At 37.0% G+C, this 19,216-nt stretch overlaps 1 protein-coding gene and 2 non-coding genes across 3 annotated transcripts; 1 reads left to right on the top strand and 2 right to left on the bottom strand.

Moving 5' to 3' along the window:
* The first annotated feature begins 377 nt into the window (after window positions 1-377).
* On the top strand, window positions 378-9,389 carry LOC115975045 (putative E3 ubiquitin-protein ligase LIN-1). The gene is given in 17 exon segments (XM_031095681.1): window positions 378-1,324; window positions 1,441-1,504; window positions 1,649-1,766; window positions 1,769-2,055; window positions 2,127-2,202; window positions 2,288-2,305; window positions 2,400-3,621; window positions 3,623-3,661; window positions 4,270-4,414; window positions 4,529-4,786; window positions 4,882-5,412; window positions 5,502-5,621; window positions 5,747-5,878; window positions 6,480-6,602; window positions 6,690-6,800; window positions 6,909-7,052; window positions 7,164-9,389. Coding segments are annotated over 17 exon segments (4,620 nt in total). The 3' UTR covers window positions 7,449-9,389.
* Window positions 9,069-9,140, bottom strand: LOC115978529. Its single transcript, XR_004088798.1, has one exon. It is a non-coding gene; the product is annotated as a small nucleolar RNA Z105 (small nucleolar RNA).
* Window positions 9,230-9,330, bottom strand: LOC115978447. The gene has a single exon (XR_004088731.1). It is a non-coding gene; the product is annotated as a small nucleolar RNA Z161/Z228 (small nucleolar RNA).
* Window positions 9,390-19,216: the final 9,827 nt, after the last annotated feature.

Raw genomic sequence — 19,216 nt, 5'->3', positions numbered from 1 at the left:
AATAATTTGAGTTTTTGCAACAATTGGCAATTTATCATCAACATGGTCTCCAATAAGGTTTATGAGGTTTTGGTGATGCTAGAATATGTTAACAGTTTTGTTGTTGAATTGATGAGATATTTTCATTCTTTTCCTCAAGGCTATCACAATCATTTAATGTAGAGCTTTTTTTTACATAAGTGTTTTAGTTTTCTAAATGCCTGAGTTAATCTTAAACATGTGACAAGGAGAAAAATATGAAGTTGTTACAGTCCCCTTTCCTACACTTTCTTAGCAATCAAGAAAAACCATTTGCAAACTGAGTTTCATGCTTTAGTTGTTCATATATTAAGTTTGGGAATTTGTTTGTCCAGATTGTCTTCACAAGACAAAAAAAAATGAACATGGATTATAGGTTTGCAATGGACCAGAAGGATATGGTTAGGTTATTGGTTGCCAGTGTTGATAATTTCACCCAAGAGCGGTTGATTAATAAAGAACAGAGAACCCAACACAAAGAACAGTGTGCAGAGAGATTGGCAGCTGAAGATGTAAGCTGTGACAAAGACACAGAGGTTCGGTATTCGGATCAAGCAGTATTAGCAAATTTGGACTGGGGAATTGAAGCCCTTGAAGAAGCTATCAACACTTCAAATATGGAAACTAGGCTTGCAAGATTGGAGTATGCTGAGAAGATGTTGCAAGTGTGTGCCTTATTGAACTCTAATCAGAAAACTGCTGGTGTTCCTAATTTCTACCTCTCTGCTTGGGCTCATCTCAACCTTGCATACATGTGGAAATTGCGGAACAATGTTCATAATGCAGCTCTTCATATGCTTGAGATGTTCATCATAGACCCTTTCTTCTCGCGGATTGATTTTGCTCCTGAAATTTGGAAAGTCCTGTTTCTTTCACACATGAGCTCCATTGTTGGATGGTATTCAGAGGAAAGGCATAGGCTAATGATGGAAGTAATTCCTGACTGCGCGGATATGTCCTATACAGCTGATTTGGATCGATACTTCAATGAGTCTTTGATGTTTTCCATGGGGCCAGAAAAATTGGAAAAATTGCAGAAGCTAGATCAGCTTTATGGAGAATCATTGGATGAGAATACGCGGCTTTTTGCTAAATACTATAAGGATTGCATGAACTCTGATTCAAACTCGAGCAAGAAGGTGGTTCCAATGTTGCCCATTGCGGAGCCACCAATGACCCCTTTGCATGAAGTCAGCCACTCAATTCCAGATTATGTAAAATTTGGTCCTATCTTGCCTAAGAGTGCTGGGTTTTCCCCAATTATTAAATCTAAGTTTGGTGAAAGAGAAACAAGAGAAGCAAGCAGGTGAGTAAAATTCAAATCTTACTAATACACTAATTAAATAACTTGCTATTGATTTTTCTGGAGAGAATGATTTGAGGCTCTTATTTACTTACATCTTTTGGTGATTTGGCTCCAAGCAGATTAAATCTAGGTTCTACTGCGTCCCAGAATCTGAAGGAGTCCACTAGATGGGATCCTCAGGTGAATATGGAAATTAGAGCAGTAAAATTCACAATGCCATGAGGAAGCTTAATTTTGGGTTTATATCCATATATTTTAAAGTTCTCTACTTGGGCATTTTAGTCTTGGAATAACATCAAGCTTCATTCTTGCTTACTATGCCAGGAGGGGTTGCTTGATGAGAATGAAGATCAAGATGAAGATGACTCTGAATATGAGCCTGATGATGGTTATGTGGATTCTCATTCTGATGATATACCTAGCAAAAGGGCATCTCCTAGTGGCATGAAGTGGCTGAGGAAAAGGAAACTGGGCCTAAAGCACAGACATCTAAAATGAAGAACCAAATACATTCTGCTACATTCTTTTCTCCTATGGATTTCCCTACATCTCCTTCTCCAACTATTTTATCTCCAAAACCAGATGTGCAATTTAAAAAAGAAAACCCTGTTGTGTTACGCTTATTATCCTGCCATATCCCAGATTCATCTGTTTCCAGCTCGTTGCCTTCATCTCCACCTGTGAGGAATGATCACAGCTTCAACTCAGCAGACTCTGATGGTGAAGTCATGGTAGGTTTCAGATTGAAGATGTACTTTTATTCAATTTTTTGAGCAGTGCTAATTAACTCTTTGCAATGTAGGGAAAGCTGAAATTTTGAAGAAAAATCAATAGCAGAACACGGAGTTTTGACAGTGAGAATAGCCAAGTATTAGAATATAGGTATCATCACTTTGTTTCCTTTTTATCATTATTTTGGGAATTCTCTAGTATTTGTACTTTTCTTTTAGCTTTAAAATCGACCAACATCTCTCCTACAAGGCTTGATTAAAGACATTATCATTCTATGATTTCTGTCCCCTTAAAATATTTGAATTCCTTTGCACTATGCAGTACTATTCAAGAAGTTGATGAGGTCATGAGGGAAGCCAGAGCTACATCTCTCTCCCAATATCTGAGAAGCTGACTACTCGAACAAGACCACCTCAGGATTTTGTTTGCCCCATCACAAGCCAGATATTTTTTGACCCTGTTACCCTTGAAACAGGCCAGACATATGAAAGAAAAGCAATCCAAGAATGGCTTGAAAGAGGAAATGTAACATGCCCCATTACACGGCAACCTCTCTCTGCCAGTATACTGCCCAAAACAAACTATGTTTTGAAGAGACTAATATCATCTTGGAAAGAACAGTATCCTGATCTTGCTCAAGAATTTTCATACTCCGAAACACCGAGAGATTCATTTAGATCCTCCACAAAAGAAATCCGCTTGGCCTCCACTCTATACAAAACAAGTGATATATCCTGTGATAAGAGCATAGATGACTATCTTAACTATAGGAAGAAAAGATTTATGCGTGCAGCAGTATCTACATCACCAACCAGTGTAATATCCCAAGCAGCAGTAGAAGCAATTATCAATAATTTAAAACCCTATGGTTCTTGTCTCTCTACTTCAGACAGTTTACAAGAATGTGAAGCAGCTGTGTTGGCAATAGCCAGATTATGGAAGGAATCAAAGGCTGATCCTGGGGTTCAGTCTTTTTTATCCAATCCAACAATTGTAAACGGGTTTGTGGAAATAATGTCAGCTTCTCTGAGCAGAGAAGTTCTCAGAACATCAATTTACATACTCTCAGAGCTAGTATTTGCAGATGAAGGTGTTGGGAATACTCTAACAAGTGTAGATTCTGATTTTGATTGCCTAGCTGCTCTGCTAAAGAATGGGCTATCTGAGGCTGCTGTTCTTATATACCAGCTGACCCCAGCATTTGCTCAGCTTTCAGCTCATGACCTTGTATCCTCCCTTGTCCTGACAGTTCTGAACAAATCTGAAGATTTAGATGATATTCAGTTTGTAATGGAGCCCAAGGATGCTGCCATAGCATTGCTTGAGCAGATTCTAATGGGAGGGGATGAATGCAGCAGGTCCCTCAGTGCCTTGAGTGTTATTTCTGCAAATGGAATTCCAGCCTTGGTCAAGTGTTTGGATAGATTGGAAGGAAGGAGATCCATTGTTTCCATACTTTTATGTTGCATGCAAGCTGAAAAAGGTTGCCGGTGCTTGATAGCAAATAGAATTGAATTGTCACCTGTTCTAGAATTATTTCATGCTGGAAATGAAAGTGTAAGAGGCGTGTGTAGATTTTCTCTCAGAGCTCGTTCAGTTACACAGGTACACTTCGCATATTAAATCTTCACTTCTCATTTATGATAAATCTGAAGACTGAAGTACACAATTTTTCTTACTTTGCAAATCCTTCTAATGATTAAAGCTACCAAATTTTGAAATAACAAAACTAAACACAAAACCTTTGAACTTGATTTCATGTTAACCTAAGAAGGACAAGTCTCAAAACCTGTGAGTGTGTGTGTCTGGTGTCATTCATTCCAAATAGATGTTTATTCATGTAAAGAATTTTGATAGCAACTACATTGCAATTGCATTGATCAAACTAAAGTTGCTATTGTACCTTTCCCCATAAGAAGGTAAAAGTAAGGTCTTAGGTTAAAGAATCATTAAGTGCATAACTTACTTATATAAAAACAAAGTTGCAATAGTACCTAGATACAGTATTTTCACCAGGAGTTATTTGGAGTTAGTTTCTAAAATGATTCCAATCGTACTTCTAAATGGTTCAGTGTATTAGACACTGCACACAAATTTACATGTGTGCTTCTTTTTATGGAGCACATGTACCTTTTGATTTATTTTTCCTTTCCTTGCTTAGTACCCTGCCTAACACCCTCAATGAAGATTCTATTCTTTCTATGCTGTCACAGGAGGACATTCCGCAACCAGATATTGCAGATAATTAAAGATGAAGGAGCATTTAGTACCATGCACACCTTTCTTGTGTATCTTCAAATGGCTCCTGCAAAGCAGCAACCGGCCATTGCTGCTCTTCTTCTTCAGCTTGATCTCTTGGTTTGCTTTGATTCTCTGAAATCAACATTAATAGTGTTAAATTTTTAAATAATGTTCCTAACATACACCACTATTACATCTAACTATAAATTCCACTGATTATCACTTTTCCAGGTTGAGCCACGGGAGATGAGCGTGTATAGGGAAGAAGCTATAGATATATTAATTGAAGCCCTCCGGAGAAAGGAATTTTCTGATTCTCAAATGATGGCTCTAGATGCTTTAATATCTCTATCTGGGCGTCTAACTTCCTCAGGGAAGTCCTATACCAAAGCCTGGTTACTCAAGATTGCAGGGTTTGATCAACCTTACCATGCCTTGATGAAGGCAGAACAGCTGAGAAAAGATGACAATGATTTGATGGAAATAATGGTTTGCATATGTCTGGTTTTTGGTTTGTCATAGAGCATATTACTCATTATATTCAACCTTGTATCTATCCTGAATCTTATATACTTACTATATAGGAAGAGGAAGAGGAAGCTGCAAGCTCTTGAAGCTCTTGGGAGAGAAGGGTAGCTTTTGTACTTTGCAACCATGAGAATGGCTCAATATTCAAAGCCTTGGAGGAATGTCTCAAGAGTGATTCCTTAGAAATGGCAAGGTCATGCCTTGACCTTGCTACATGGCTCACGTACATGCTTTCTACTCTTCCTCATACTGGTGTAAGAGATGCTGCTCGCAAGTCCTTGCTTGATGAATTTATAAATGTCCTCCAATCATCCAAGAACCTAGAGGAAAAGATTTTAGTGACCCTTGCTATGAAAACTTTTGTCAGTGATCCATGTAAGTACAATGCATCAGAGGTAATGCTTACACAGAACGTTTTCATGCCTCTTCAAATAAAAATGAACTCAAACTCTCTAAATTTAGCTGCACTTGAAGCACTGGGGGTTTATGCTAAATGCATCTACAGAACTTTTAGAAAGCTTAAGAGGAATTCATTGGTCGTCAGAGATATAATGCAAACCTTGATGAATTTACCATCTGTAGATGCAGTAAGTGGCGTGGAGGAGCATTCATGTCCTTGATTTAAAATAATATAGACAATTAGATAACTAAATCCTACTAATGTTGTGTTTTTTAGACAGAGTTATGGAGTTGTTCTGAAATGGTTGAGTTAGATTCAAGCGCAAATGGTGAGGTTCTGTCTTTGCCTCATCTAAATGATCGACTTTTAAGCAGCCATTCTGATGGAACCATAAAGGTTTGCACCTAAACAGAACATATTCAATCTTTTCATACCTGCTCAAGGATACATGCACAACTGCAATTATGTGGGGTTGTTTATTTCCTTCTGCCACAGCTAAGGCCACAATATCTTTCTTGTAGGTGTGGGATGTTGGAAAAAGGTTACCAAGGTTGGTTCAAGAAGTTCGTGAACATACAAAGGCTATCACATGCCTCTATGTACCATCTTCAGGTGACAAACTATATAGTGGTTCCTTTGACAAAACAATTCGGGTAAGCCATCACAAGTTTTCTTTTTTAAGAAAAATCGGTTTTGCATGCTTGTTTTGGCTATTTTAGTTGAAATGGGAATATGGTGGAACATTATTCACACACCAATGACCTCTATTACATAGGAAAGAAGTAGCTCAGAAATTGGAACTGATAATGATAGCCTTCAAATAATCAAATACCCTTTGGTGAGAAAATTATACATTACTCCCAAGTCCAAGAGTATAATAATTTCATACTCTCTCATCTCATATGAATAGTGTGTCCCACTATAAATTTAATTTAACTAGCATTTCTTAGAGTTTTTAATGGAGACATTTGGAGTTTGAATCCCCCCTCGCCCACTTAATATGTATAAAAAAACATATATAAGAGCTTCTTTTTTTCTTTGTTTCGATTGATTTGTTCTTGTTACTACACATTTTTTCATAATAAATAACATTAGTGACTAGATGATTCCAACAAAATGGTGAAGGCAAAAAACCACATGTTCCTATGTTTTATGTATTAGACATATGCTAAACAAACTTTCCTGCAAAATATAGCTACATGTTTGCTGTGTTAATTTCACTAAACAATTGTTTTATGTATTTCTTGACTACAGGTCTGGTCATGTAAACCTGAGGAAATTCACTGTATTCAAGTTCATGATGTGAAAGAGGCAGTATACGACTTGACAGCCAATTCTAAAGTGGCATGCTATATTTCTCATGGAACTGGGGTCAAGGCAAGTGCTAAGTGTTTTATTTAAACAGCTAGGACAAATATGCAGCCCATAACAAAAAGAGATTTGCTGACATTTGTGTTATCACAGGTGTATAACTGGTCTGGGACTCCAAAGCATATAAATTTCAACAAATATGTGAAATGCCTTGCCATGACTGGGGACAAACTATATTGCGGTTGTTCTAGTTACGGTATCCAGGTAAACTTCACAAAATCACAAAACATTGCAATCACGAAACACATCAATGTTAGATAACAGTCACAAAAGCTTATTAATAATTTGAAAGAAAAAACATATATATGGCAGGAGGTTGATTTGTGCAATTACACAACAAACACATTCTACTCTGGTACAAGAAAATTGTTAGGAAAACAAGTCATACATTCCTTGCATGTTCATAAAGACCTCCTCTTTGCTGGTGGGTCTTCAGTTGATGCTATAGCTGGAACGGTATGCAACTCTCACATCATTGTTATTATCAAGCATAATTAGCAATGACAGTTTGGTAGCAGAACTGATATTGTGCCTTTTTTTTTTTTTTGCTTGTTTTGCATATGGAAGGTGTTTTCGCTTTCCACCAAGGCAGTAATTGGATCATTCCCTACAGGATTTGATATTCAACGCATAGCCGTCACCAGTGACTTCATTTATACAGCCACAAAATGTGGGTTCATTGAGGTTTGGGTGAAAGAAAAAGTTAGAAAAGTTGCTTCTATCAAAATGGCTGGTGGTGGACATGCAAAAATTACATCATTAACATCAGATATAAATGAATTAATGCTTTTTGCTGCTTCCTCTGATGGCAGAATCCAGGTTAGTACACAAAACCATAAATTAACAAAATAAGACTCAGATTTTTGTGGTCATCACTCATTTCTGCTTTCAATTGTGGTTGCAGGTTTGGCCTCTAGACTAGGCTTGTGGTAAAAATGAGCGTAGACTATGTTCCTCTTGTAAATTAAATGTTCGTAACTTCTCTTTCTTTTTCCACACCTAGTATGTTTAAGAATTCATTTATGTCGAATTCAAGATTGTTGAAAAGAGAGAGAGGAACACTGTTAATGCAACCTATGTACACTACATTTTCTGTACAATTTGCTATACAGGAATGCCCATATAGACATAAAGTTGATCTAGGAAGATCCTTGATTGGGCTAAAATAAAAGACAATAATGGGTCCTTGATTTTAGTCTCAATTAAGGATATTATCCTAAATATAGCAAATACATGACAAATACTATACATGTGATATACTAACAAGTAACATCTCTGCTCAAAGTCAAGGTGGTGCAGAGGAAGCCATCTTAAGTTTGGAGATAAAGCCAAGAGTCTTGTAACTCAATAGAGACATTCTACTTCTAGCCCTTTCAATGGAGACACTTAAGACTCAAATCCCACATCCCATTATTTCTATCAAATTTTCAATAAATAAAAAAAATTGGAGCAAGTATCTATTAAACACCAATTGTTTTTAAAGAAGATAATATAAAGATACGACACACAGATTTGGTCAAGAGGTGGAAAACCAAATGATAACCTCTCTAAGGAAAAGACTACAATTGGATGGGGACACAACAGTCTAAGAAAATCCTCTAAATAAGGAACAATTACAATAGTCAATAACTCACAAAACTTTTGTAGCTTACAGTTCCTACTTCCTATGCAATCTCTGCAAACGCTCCTTTGGAATTCTTATGTAGTAATTTCTTCCAAGAACTCTTTGTTTGCCACAAAGCCAGAACATCTGGCACTTGGTCATTGGAACATTTCTAATAAGATGGAGTGAGTGCCTAAAACCTTTTCATCATGTCACTTTGCCTCCAAGCTAATATCGAGTGATGTAAATCAATAATAATTATCTTAGAATGTAATTAGGATAAAAATACTTTATTTTTTAATTTTTTTAGATTGTGACTAGGAGATGAAGCATTGTATTGTATCTATCTTATGTGTTGAAACGATGTATATTCATTCATTTTTATGATCTTGATTCTTTTCCTGAAACTGATTTTGGTTCTTCTTTGCTTGATTTAGATTTAAAGATCTCACATAATAGCTAATATCTGTTAATGTCTACTTAGAATTATGGTCATTGTTGTTCTTAATTCGAATGGGTTAAACTAAAAACTAAATGGGAATAATCTTGGCTCTCTGCTACCACTATGGGATTTACTTTACAAACTTGATTTTTGAACTTGAGAGCTCCCTTGTTCCAATTAGCCGACTTCTTTATAAACAAGTAAAGAGGCACTCAGAATGAAAAGGACTTTATGCTTGATTATTGAGAATTTCATAGATTTTCAATCTCACACTTTCAAAATATTCCTCACAGTGCCTCATTATTTATATATAACACAGATTTAAATCAAAAACAAAAAAAAAAAAAAACACAAACCTAAAAACAAAAAAAAAAAAAAGAGTGACGAAGGTTGAGATTTTCGAAATCTGATGAGAGAGGCAAGCAATTCAGAATGAGTAGGAGGATATATATCCTGTCATGAATTTAATCGGACAATGATCAATTCATCATCATTGTGCCCCACTCATAATTATGAATAAAATCGAGAATAAAAAACAAACGATTATATAAAGAATAAAGTAACAAGGGAAGAAAACACAGAGAAAGAAACCATCAGAAGTATTGGATTATTGCATCAACTCCGACACTTTAAAAAGTGTCTCAGACGACCGTCGTGAGAATTTTAAATCCAAATTCATCACTTGATTTCACTAATTCATACAAAACACACTAAAAGATAAAGAGATAGTAAGAGAAAGAAAACTACGGCTTCTGATAAGAAATCTATTTGTTTGGAGGCAGAAAGCGATCTCTATTTAAAGGGCACGGGCTAAGTCATTAGGGTTTCTGTAATTTATTTGACGATTCTACCCTCCTCAATCAATCGGGTAAGAATTAGGTTATTAAGTATCCACTAAAGCCCACTTCAAGATAAAAAGCCCGGCCCAATATTTGTACCAAGCGGCAGGTTTAACCGCAGCTACGACGCCGTTTTCCAAATAAAAACAGGCGAGCTGAGTTGCTAACTTGCAAGATATCGTCCTCAATTGGATTTTACCTAAATTTTTATTTCATTTGCATTAGTAGCCACTTCATTAATTTTTTTTTTTTTTTTTATTGAGTGCCACATGTATTTAGTTTGTCCATTATTTATGTAACCTAACAAAAAAATTAAATTAATTGAATAATTTGCATAATAAAAATGACTGATATTATTTTATTAGATGAATTAAACCTGAATGACAAGCAATGCTATTAAACTCAGCCCAACCTAGCCGGTCGAGCCAGTAATCTGGCGACCCCACACATAGACCGGTCTGGGTCATCAATTAGATTAGATGTGCACAAGATCTGGTAATATCCAGCAGGTTTTAAGCAAATCATGTGATCTAACTGGATTTTAATGACTCAGCTGGGTTTGTGAATTGTGCAAAATTACATCAATAAGTCTATCCCATTGACTTTTTTATTGTTTAATGTGTAATAATATAGTAATTTAAATAAGAGAAAACCTAAAGAGATATAAAAAAAAAAAAAAATGAGCCATTCTCTCACTTCTTTACCAATTCACACTACTCTACCCATCACTTTTCATAGTTTCAGTTTCCCAAACATGCAACTCTACATCAAATTTTTGCTATGAACATTGTAAAGTGGTGGGCCTTGCTTGTAGTGTTAGGCTGCTTCCTGCTGCACTAGGTCCAAGTTTTCTGGATAAGAGAGTTGGGACCCGTCCAACTGCAACTCAATTTGGTCCGGCTTATGCGCAAACTATGCCTTGTTTGCCAGGAACATGCTTGCGGTAGGCAGAGCTGTTTCAGATAAGTTGTGGCTGACAGACATGGTAATAACAACAAAAATAAAGTATCCTGGCTACTTAATAGAAAATGACCAAATGATCCCTATTCAAGAAACATAATCACAGCAATAATAATTACTTTTAAAAAAAAAAAAAAAAAAAAAAAAAAAAAAAAAAAAAAAAACAAAGGGAACAAATGGTAATATATGGGTTAATCAGATATAAAAAATAAATAAAAAATAAAAATCGTTCTCTCACTTCTCTGCTGATTCACACTACTCTACCCATCACTTTTCATAATTTCAGTTTCCCAAACATGCAACTCTGCATCAATTTTTTGCTATGAACATATTACTTTTCAGTTTCACGTAGTTGTTTAAACCTTATTCTCTCTTCTTTTGTTTACGGTTTTTTTTTTTTTTTGTCATATTTATTTATTGCTTTAAGTTTAAGTCTTTAACAATTTTTTTTTCTCTTCTTTATCTACATCATTTGAGATTTTCTTTTTTTAATTTTATTTTAATATGCAGAATTTAAAGACATGTAATAAAATTTTATTTAGCAAAAACTTTGTTGCAATTGTATAACATTGGTTTATTATGCTTGTGAATTTTATAGAATTTTTAATGATAAACCTTATTTTGAATTATAATAGCAGGTTTAATTTAGGCATATGCCTTTTTTTTTTTTTATAGTTAATTTACATATTTAAGTTATGATTTCTCAAATTTTTATATATACACTCTATTTGTTTCAGCATAAACGTTTTCTCGAAAATTGTTCATTTTCCAAAGAGCATTTTTTAGTGTTTGGTAACAACCTTGAAAACGAGATTGAGAATGTTTTCTGGTGTTTGGTATGCAAATTTTTATTTTTATTTTTTATATTTCTTGTGTAATTTAAAGCATGTGTTTTTATATAAACCAATTAATGTAATCAATATAAATAAAATAAACCAAGAATGAATTTGGTTTTCATACTAAAATTTTGACAATAGATGCAATTAAAATTAGTTATCAAATTTTCATGATTTCTACCACTCATCTTGCTCATATATATGGATAGTAACGTCCATACATACATATCAAGTACTCTTTCTCATTGATTTATCCCTTATAAGGTAAAAGGAAGAAAGCTATCTTTCCAATGTGGGACAAAAGAATTCAAGCCAAAGGCAAAGCAAGGCAATCAAGCCAAAAAAGCCAAAGCCAAAGCCAAATGCAAAAATTCTTGAGTACCTACAATATATATATATAAATATATATATATATATATATATATATCAATCACACACACACACACACACACACACACACATATATATATATCAACCATTTGTCTATATACATAAAATTGACATGGGAATACATCTTTAATAAATACAGATAGCAATAGTCTCTCTTCATTCTAATTGAATATGACCATGTCCATCAAGGGAAGAGGAAGTCGTGCTCTCTCAAGGGAAGAGGAAGCTGAACTCTTGAGAAGCAAGAAGAAGGTAAAGGATGTCAATCACGCTGATTTCAGAGAAGGGGCCAATGAGAATGGCTCCTATCCCACGGAATAACAATGCTTGGGTTTCACCTAACAAGTCTTTCAAGGAAAAGTTGGTAGGAGAAATACCAGGAGCTTATGCTCAAGCCTTCGATTTCTACGATCAAATGGAGGATGATGTTGATTCCGATGAAGAAGTTTATGGTTTACGCAAAGGTTTAGCGGCAATAAAGCTATCTAAGGAAACTAAACTGCGTATAAGGGGGTCGTGGTCGAAAGCTTTGATTGTCAAACTTTACGGAAGGAAAATAGGTTTCACCTACATGCAAAACAAATTCCAACAACTATAGAAACCCAGTGGGAGACTAGACTGAGTTTTTCTTAACGAGGTTCTCAATGAAGGAGGACTTAGACACAGTTTTGAGAAAAGGGCCATGGTTCATAGGAGAGCATTATCTCTCCATAAGGTTGTGGGAACCGTTTTTCAATTCGGATGCAGCTAATGTTTCATCAATAGCGGTTTGGGTCAGATTACATCGTTTGCCTATTGAACTCTATGAGGCAGAAGTACTTAAACAAATCGGGGAAGCCATTGGGAAAGTTTTGAGAGTCGATACTCATACCGCCATGGAAGCTCGGGGTAAGTATACTAGGCTATGCATACAGGTAGATGCGAATAAACCGCTCATCAATACTGTGCTCATTGGGAAATTTGAGCAAGCAGTGGTGTACAAGGGCATCAATAAGCTCTGTTTCGTGTGCGGCAGGATTGGTCACAAAAAGGAAGCGTGCCCATATACAGTCCGGTGTACTGAGCCATCGCTAGAGAAGGAATTGTCGCCGGAGAAGGAGTTGTCTAGTACTAAGGCGCATAGTACTAGCCCATGAAGAATGCATGACACTGACTGGCACGAGGCTGGCAGTGACGTGGCTAAGAGTAGTGGACCGGCGCATGAAAAGGACAAGTACGGACCATGGATGGTGGTTACACGTAGGAGAGGAGGACAAAAGGGGACCACAAAGGGAATGGAGCAGTTGGACCCCACGAAATCAGGCCAGAGCTCAAAACAGAAAGATTCTTTGGTAAGGAATAAGGCCAGCATTGAGAATAAAGGTTGGAAGGAGATTTCTGAGATGGGCTTTACACCCAAAACCAATTTGGACATGGCTGGGCAGGATCTGTTGTCCTTGGGCCCGAATCTGAAGTTTGGGGGTTTAATGGATAAGAATGGGCTTCCTTCTGAAGCCCACGATAGTCCTTCAGTAAAGGCAAAAAAAGCCTTGGCCAGGAGTAGGGCATTAACCCATTTGAATAAAGAAGTCGCTAATAGCAGCAAGGTAACATCCCCAGCCACACAAGCTGTGTCTCTTCTCGGTAACAATGGAAGAGATGCAAGCTCGTTGTTCCAATTTTCAACAGTAGCACACACCGATCCGAGCACTCTTTGTAAAGGCGAGGTGGAGAGAACACATCAAGTCGATCTGGGCATTCAAAGTCAAGATAAGCTCAATCACCCAAGTTCTACTATTGGCGGTAGCAGAATTCTTGAGGTGGCCGATGACTGTGTTGGGGTGGATATTGCAAAATCTGAAGGAGGCTTGGAAGCTAAATATTCCTCAGATAGACCCATTGAAAGGAAGGATGAAGAATCTGCGGTGGGCGGTCCGGATGATTCCAGGGAAAGGAAGGATGGTGAAGAGAATGAAGAAGATAATTTGAATGAGGCACTGGCATCTTCTCTTGAGTTGTATTTTATTCCTATCCACTTTGTAATTATGAATATAATAATTTGGAACAGCAGGGGTGTGCTGAAGCCCAATTTTCAGCATCATGTAAGAGAGCTGGCTCAGAATCATAATCCGGCCATATTAGTAATTATAGAGACTAAGCTTGGTGGAGCTCGTGTGAAGGAAATAACGGATAGGCTTCCTTTTGATGGCGCCATCCATACCGAAACAATTGGGTTCGCAGGAGGCCTTTGACTGCTTTGGAATGCTGATATTGTGGAGGTGGTTCATTTGGCAAATACAGAGCAAGAAATCCATGTGGAAGTGAAGGTACTTGCTACTAAACTCTCTTGGATTTTTTCTGCTGTTTATGCTAGTTTTAGGAATGCTGAAAGACATATTTTGTGGGAAAATTTAATTAAAGTAGCTGATCTTCATAATAAATCGTGGGTGATAGCTGGGGATTTTAATGAACCCTTGTTGGATGAAGATAAGTTTGGAGGAAGGCCTGTCAGCATATATAGATCCCTTTTATTCAAAGATTGTCTTGATAAGTGCAATATGGTGGATTTGGGATTCTCGGGTCCCAGATACACGTGGACTAATAGAAGGGAGTTGAATAACCTCATTCAAGAGAGAATAGATAGGTTTTTCATGAATCCTAGTTGGTGCCTCTTGTATCCAGAAGCTAGAGTCTCCCATCTCACTCGTTGCCATTCTGATCATTGTCCTGTTCTTCTTGAAACTGTTCCTAGACAGACCAATTTCCTTAATAGGCCTTTTAGATTCCAAAGCTTCTAGTTGTCCGACCCTTCTTTTCCTCAAGTGGTGACTAAGGCTTGGAATCGGGATGAAAATCTTTCAGCTTCTATTGTAAGATTCACAAAAGATGCGATGATATGGAATAAAAATCAGTTTGGAAATATTTTTGAGAAGAAAAGGAGATTAATGGCTAGACTTAATGGAATCCAGCGGGTTTTAGCTTCCAACCCCCAATCATCCCTAATTGATTTGGAAAATCAGCTTCATAAAGAATTGGATGTAGTGCTGAATTAAGAGGTGGAGTTGTGGGCCTTAAAATCTAGAATTAATTGGATGGTGATGGGAGACCGTAATACTTCATTCTACCACATTTCTGCTCTTGCTAGGAGGAAAATGAACACAATTACCATGGTTAAAAACGAGGTAGGGGACTGGTTAACGGAGGAAAGAGAAGTAATGAACCATTTTAGAGAGGGGTTCATCAGGCTGTATACTACCAGCCAAGTCAAGGCTGCTCGGAATCATAACCTCCGAGAGGGATGGTAAAGTAGACTCATGGAGGAGGAGAAGCACAGTTTAGATCAGTCGGTGATAGATGCTAAGATAGTCACTGCCTTGTGGTCTCTTAAGGCATTCAAGTCTCTAGGTCTTGATGGACTTCATGCTAGTTTTTTCCAGAGATTCTGGTCCACGGTGGGGGATTCAGTTAAAGAGGAGATTAGGAAGGCTTTCCTATGCAGGAAAATTCCTAACTATTTAAATAACACAAGTATTGTCCTTATTCATAAGATCCAAAGCCCAGAATCCATTAGTAGCTATAGACCTATTAGTTTGTGCAATTCGGTATACAAAATCGTCACTAAAATTATAGTGGGGAGGTTGAGACCTTATTTGGATAAATTAATAGGTCCTTGCCAATCGGCTTTTGTTCCGGGAAGAAGAGGAGTGGATAATGCTATTATTGTTCAAGAATTGATCCACATTATGGGTAAAGCCAAGGGCAAAGGAGGATATATGGCTTTGAAAATTAATATAGAAAAAGCCTATGATAAATTGGAGTGGAGTTTCATTAAGGATATGTTGATCCGGTTTTATCTTCCAAGGAATTTAATTGAGCTTATTATGAGCTGCATCTCTTCGGTTTCCACCTCTTTACTCTTTAATGGAGGGGCTCTAGAGCCTTTTCATCCTACTAGAGGGATTAGGCAAGACGATCTGTTATCTCCGTACATCTTTATATGTGTATGGACTATTTGGGGCAACTAATTCAGGAAAGGTGTGAAGATAAGTCTTGGATTCCTATTAAAGATTCCCGAAAAGGGCCAACCTTCTCGCATCTATTTTTTGTAGATGATCTTGTCCTCTTTGCCAAGGCAAACATGGAAAATTGTCTTGTAATTAGAGAAGTGTTGGATGAATTTTGCAGCCAATCTGGTCAGGCCTTAAGTGAAGCTAAATCCAAGGTTTTCTTTGCTCCAAATGTGGACCGTAGTGATAGAGAAGCTTTGAGTGACATCCTCGGTTTTCAGTCTACTCCTAATCTAGGAAAGTACCTTGGCTTTCCCATTAAGCATAGTGGTGCATCAAATCAGGATTTTAACTTTGTGTTGGAAAGGGTGAAGAAGAAACTTGCAGGGTGGAAAGCAAACCTCCTCTCCATGGCCGGGAGGTTAGTTCTGATCCAAGCAGCCACTTCTACCATCCCAGCTTATGTTATGCAATGCAACCAACTCCCAGGAAAGATTTTAGAAGGCATAGACCAAGTAAACCGAAACTTCTTGTGGAATTCTTCAACCAATAAGAAGAGTATGCACTGGGTGGGATGGAAAAAGGTCACTACCCCTAAGGATGTAGGTGGGTTGAGTATCCAAGCTGCAAAGGGTAGGAACACGGCTCTTCTTGCTAAATTAAATTGGAGATTTCACACGGAGAAAGATTCTCAATGGGCTAAAGTGTTGAGACTGAAATATTGTTCTAATCGGCGTTTAAATTCTAGAAATGAAGCTAGGTTACCTTGTTCTCGTACTTGGAGGAGTATGAAGAAAGGGGAAGCTGTTTTCAAGAAAGGAATCACTTGGGTTCCGAGGTATAATAGCAACCTTAGCTTTTGGCATGACAGTTGGACCAAGGTAGGTATCTTAAGAAATATCATCCAAGGCACCCTAACCACCAAGTCTAATTTACTAGAAATTAAAGATGTTGCTAGTTTGGAAGGATGGAATTGGAACTTGCTGCAAATGGAGATTCCTAAGGATGTTAAAAGAGAGATTCAAGCTACTCCTTTCTCGTGTGTAGCAAGAAATCAAGACAAATGAGCTTGGAAACCTTCTCCCAAAGGTTCTTTTGATCTTAGCAGTGCTTATCTCTTAGCCAGCGATCCTCTCTCTGATCCGGCCTTTCAAGGGAAATGGATTTGGAAGCTAGATACATTGCCGAGAATTAAAACCTTCATTTGGAAGTGCATGCACCAGAGTATAGGGGTCAGAGATTGCTTACAAGCTAGGGGGTTGCAAGTTGATAATTTTTGTCCCCACTGTCATAATAGGCCAGAATCCATCCTTCACGCCCTTCGGGATTGCCATGTCCTCAAGACTATTTGGCATCAGCTAGGAATTAGCTACCTGGACACAGGTTTCTTCTCGGCTAACATTCAAGACTGGCTCATGTCTAATTGTAGGGATAAAGGTGTTCGAAGTTCAGGTAAAGCTCCTTGGAACCAAATTTTTATGTTTGCTATTTGGACTATTTAGAAGGGCAAGAACCAACTGGTATTTGAGAACAAGAATTTGAAGTCTAGTATTGCCAAAGACATCATCTACCAAGCTTTAGAATACTTTCACTGTGCTGGTAAGCCGCTGGTGACAAAACGAAAAATCTTGAAATAGGTGCGCTGGGAAAAACCTTGTAATGGTTGGTTGAAATTAAACACTGATGGGTCGTCCTTGGGAAACCCGGGTTTGGCTGGTGGTGGAGGATTTCTTTGAGATGAGAATGGCAGCTGGATTGGGGGGTTTTCTAGAAGGATTGGCATAGCAAATAGCTTCACAGCTGAGTTATGGGCTCTGCGGGATGGCCTCTTTTTATGCCGGCAATTGAAGGTGCAAGCTGTGGCTATTGAGTTAGATGCAAGTGCCATAGTGGACGCATTTACTCACCAATCTGCAACTAACACTATTGTGTCTTCAATTATGGATGACTGTAAGCTCTTGATGAACCAAATCCCTCAAGCAACTATAACACATGTCTATAGGGAAGCAAACAAAAGTGCTGACTGGCTTGCAAGTTTCAGGCTAAACTTAGATTCTGATTTTGTGTTGTGGACTGGTTCGCCTGTGGACTTTATTTCTGTTCTAGAGGCTGATAGCCGTGATTTGTATAGCAACAGACAGTGTGTTGATCCTGGTTTTGTTCCTTAGTTTTTATGTTATTCCTTTTTCTACCAAAAAAAGTACAAATAGCAATAACTTTTAATTCTCTATTCTTTTTACTAGTACACTAATTGTTTACGAAAAAGTACTCTCGAAGTATCATAAATGCGTATTCCCTTCTCTCACATGAATGGTGGGTCCCACCATGAATTTAATTAGTGGGATCTACCATTTATGTGAGAGAAGGTAGTACGCATTTATGATACTCCATGAGTACACAATAATTTCCCGTTGTTTGCTATGGTTAACCACAAGTCTTTAATATTACTCAAAATTATGTATTCATATAATGTATCTACATAATATATTATCACTGCATAGTATTTACATAATGTATCTACCAACAAATACAATTACTCTAAACAATTTTCATTTATTATATAACAATATTATTAATTTACCGTAAAAATTATCCTATGTAAAAGCAATTTAAAGCCGTATAGGCACTATGTTTAAAATTTTCATCTTTTACTTCATTCATTCTTACTTCTTCTTTTTTATTTTTTATATATTTTTTAGCGCTTTCATATGCAAAAACGAATTACTTGGAATCCATCAAACCAAAAATTTCTTAGAGAAAAAAATAAAATCAAGTTTGAAATTCAAAGTAAAGAATTTGGATTTTGGTTGAGAGGAATGAAATAATTACTAAGCAATGAGGGAAAAAAATATAATTAAAGAACTATGTTATAAAGGGAAAGAGAAACATGGAGAGAGAGAGAGAGAGAGAGAGAGAGAGAGAGAGAGAGAGAGAGAGAGAGAGAGAGAGAGAGAGAGAGAGAGAGAGAGAGATTGTTTTTCAAAAAAAAAAAAAATTTGGAAAACAACTTATAGAAAACAAGCCTTATTTTTATCAGGATTTTCCATTAACTAAAGATAGTTTTTCGTTGACCAGTTTTTTCTGTGCTACCAAACATCGAAAAATGTGGAAAACTATCTTTACAGAAAGTTTTCCAGCGAAACAAACAGAGCGATATTTAATTTTTAAAATCTTTTTATTTGACCCTATGGTTAGAGATGGCAATTTTGTTCTGCTCCACTTAACTCGCCCCTCTCTGCTTCACCCCACGTGGATTTTCCTCACCCCGTAAAAGTAGTGGAACGAGGATGGGTAAAATTTTAGTCCCACACCACGGGTCGGAATGGGGATGGGTTTAGATTTTTTAGATCCACCCTACCACGCCCCTCCCCATCCCCACCCTGCCTCGTGTTGCTAAATGGTTATAATTGTAAAATTTTTATATCCTAAAACCCTACTATTTAAACAAATATATCAATATTAGCTCATTTTATTCTATCAAATATACTTCTTTGCCTTTATTTTATTATGTGTTATACTATGAGATTTTTTTTTTATTGTCTTGTTAAACACTTGGATATATTA

The sequence above is a fragment of the Quercus lobata genome, chromosome 2 (assembly GCF_001633185.2).
Source record: "Quercus lobata isolate SW786 chromosome 2, ValleyOak3.0 Primary Assembly, whole genome shotgun sequence".
In the NCBI taxonomy this organism is placed as follows: Eukaryota; Viridiplantae; Streptophyta; class Magnoliopsida; order Fagales; family Fagaceae; genus Quercus; species Quercus lobata.
Note: the sequence above shows the minus strand (reverse complement) of the source record. Positions and strands in the feature narration are given on the sequence as shown.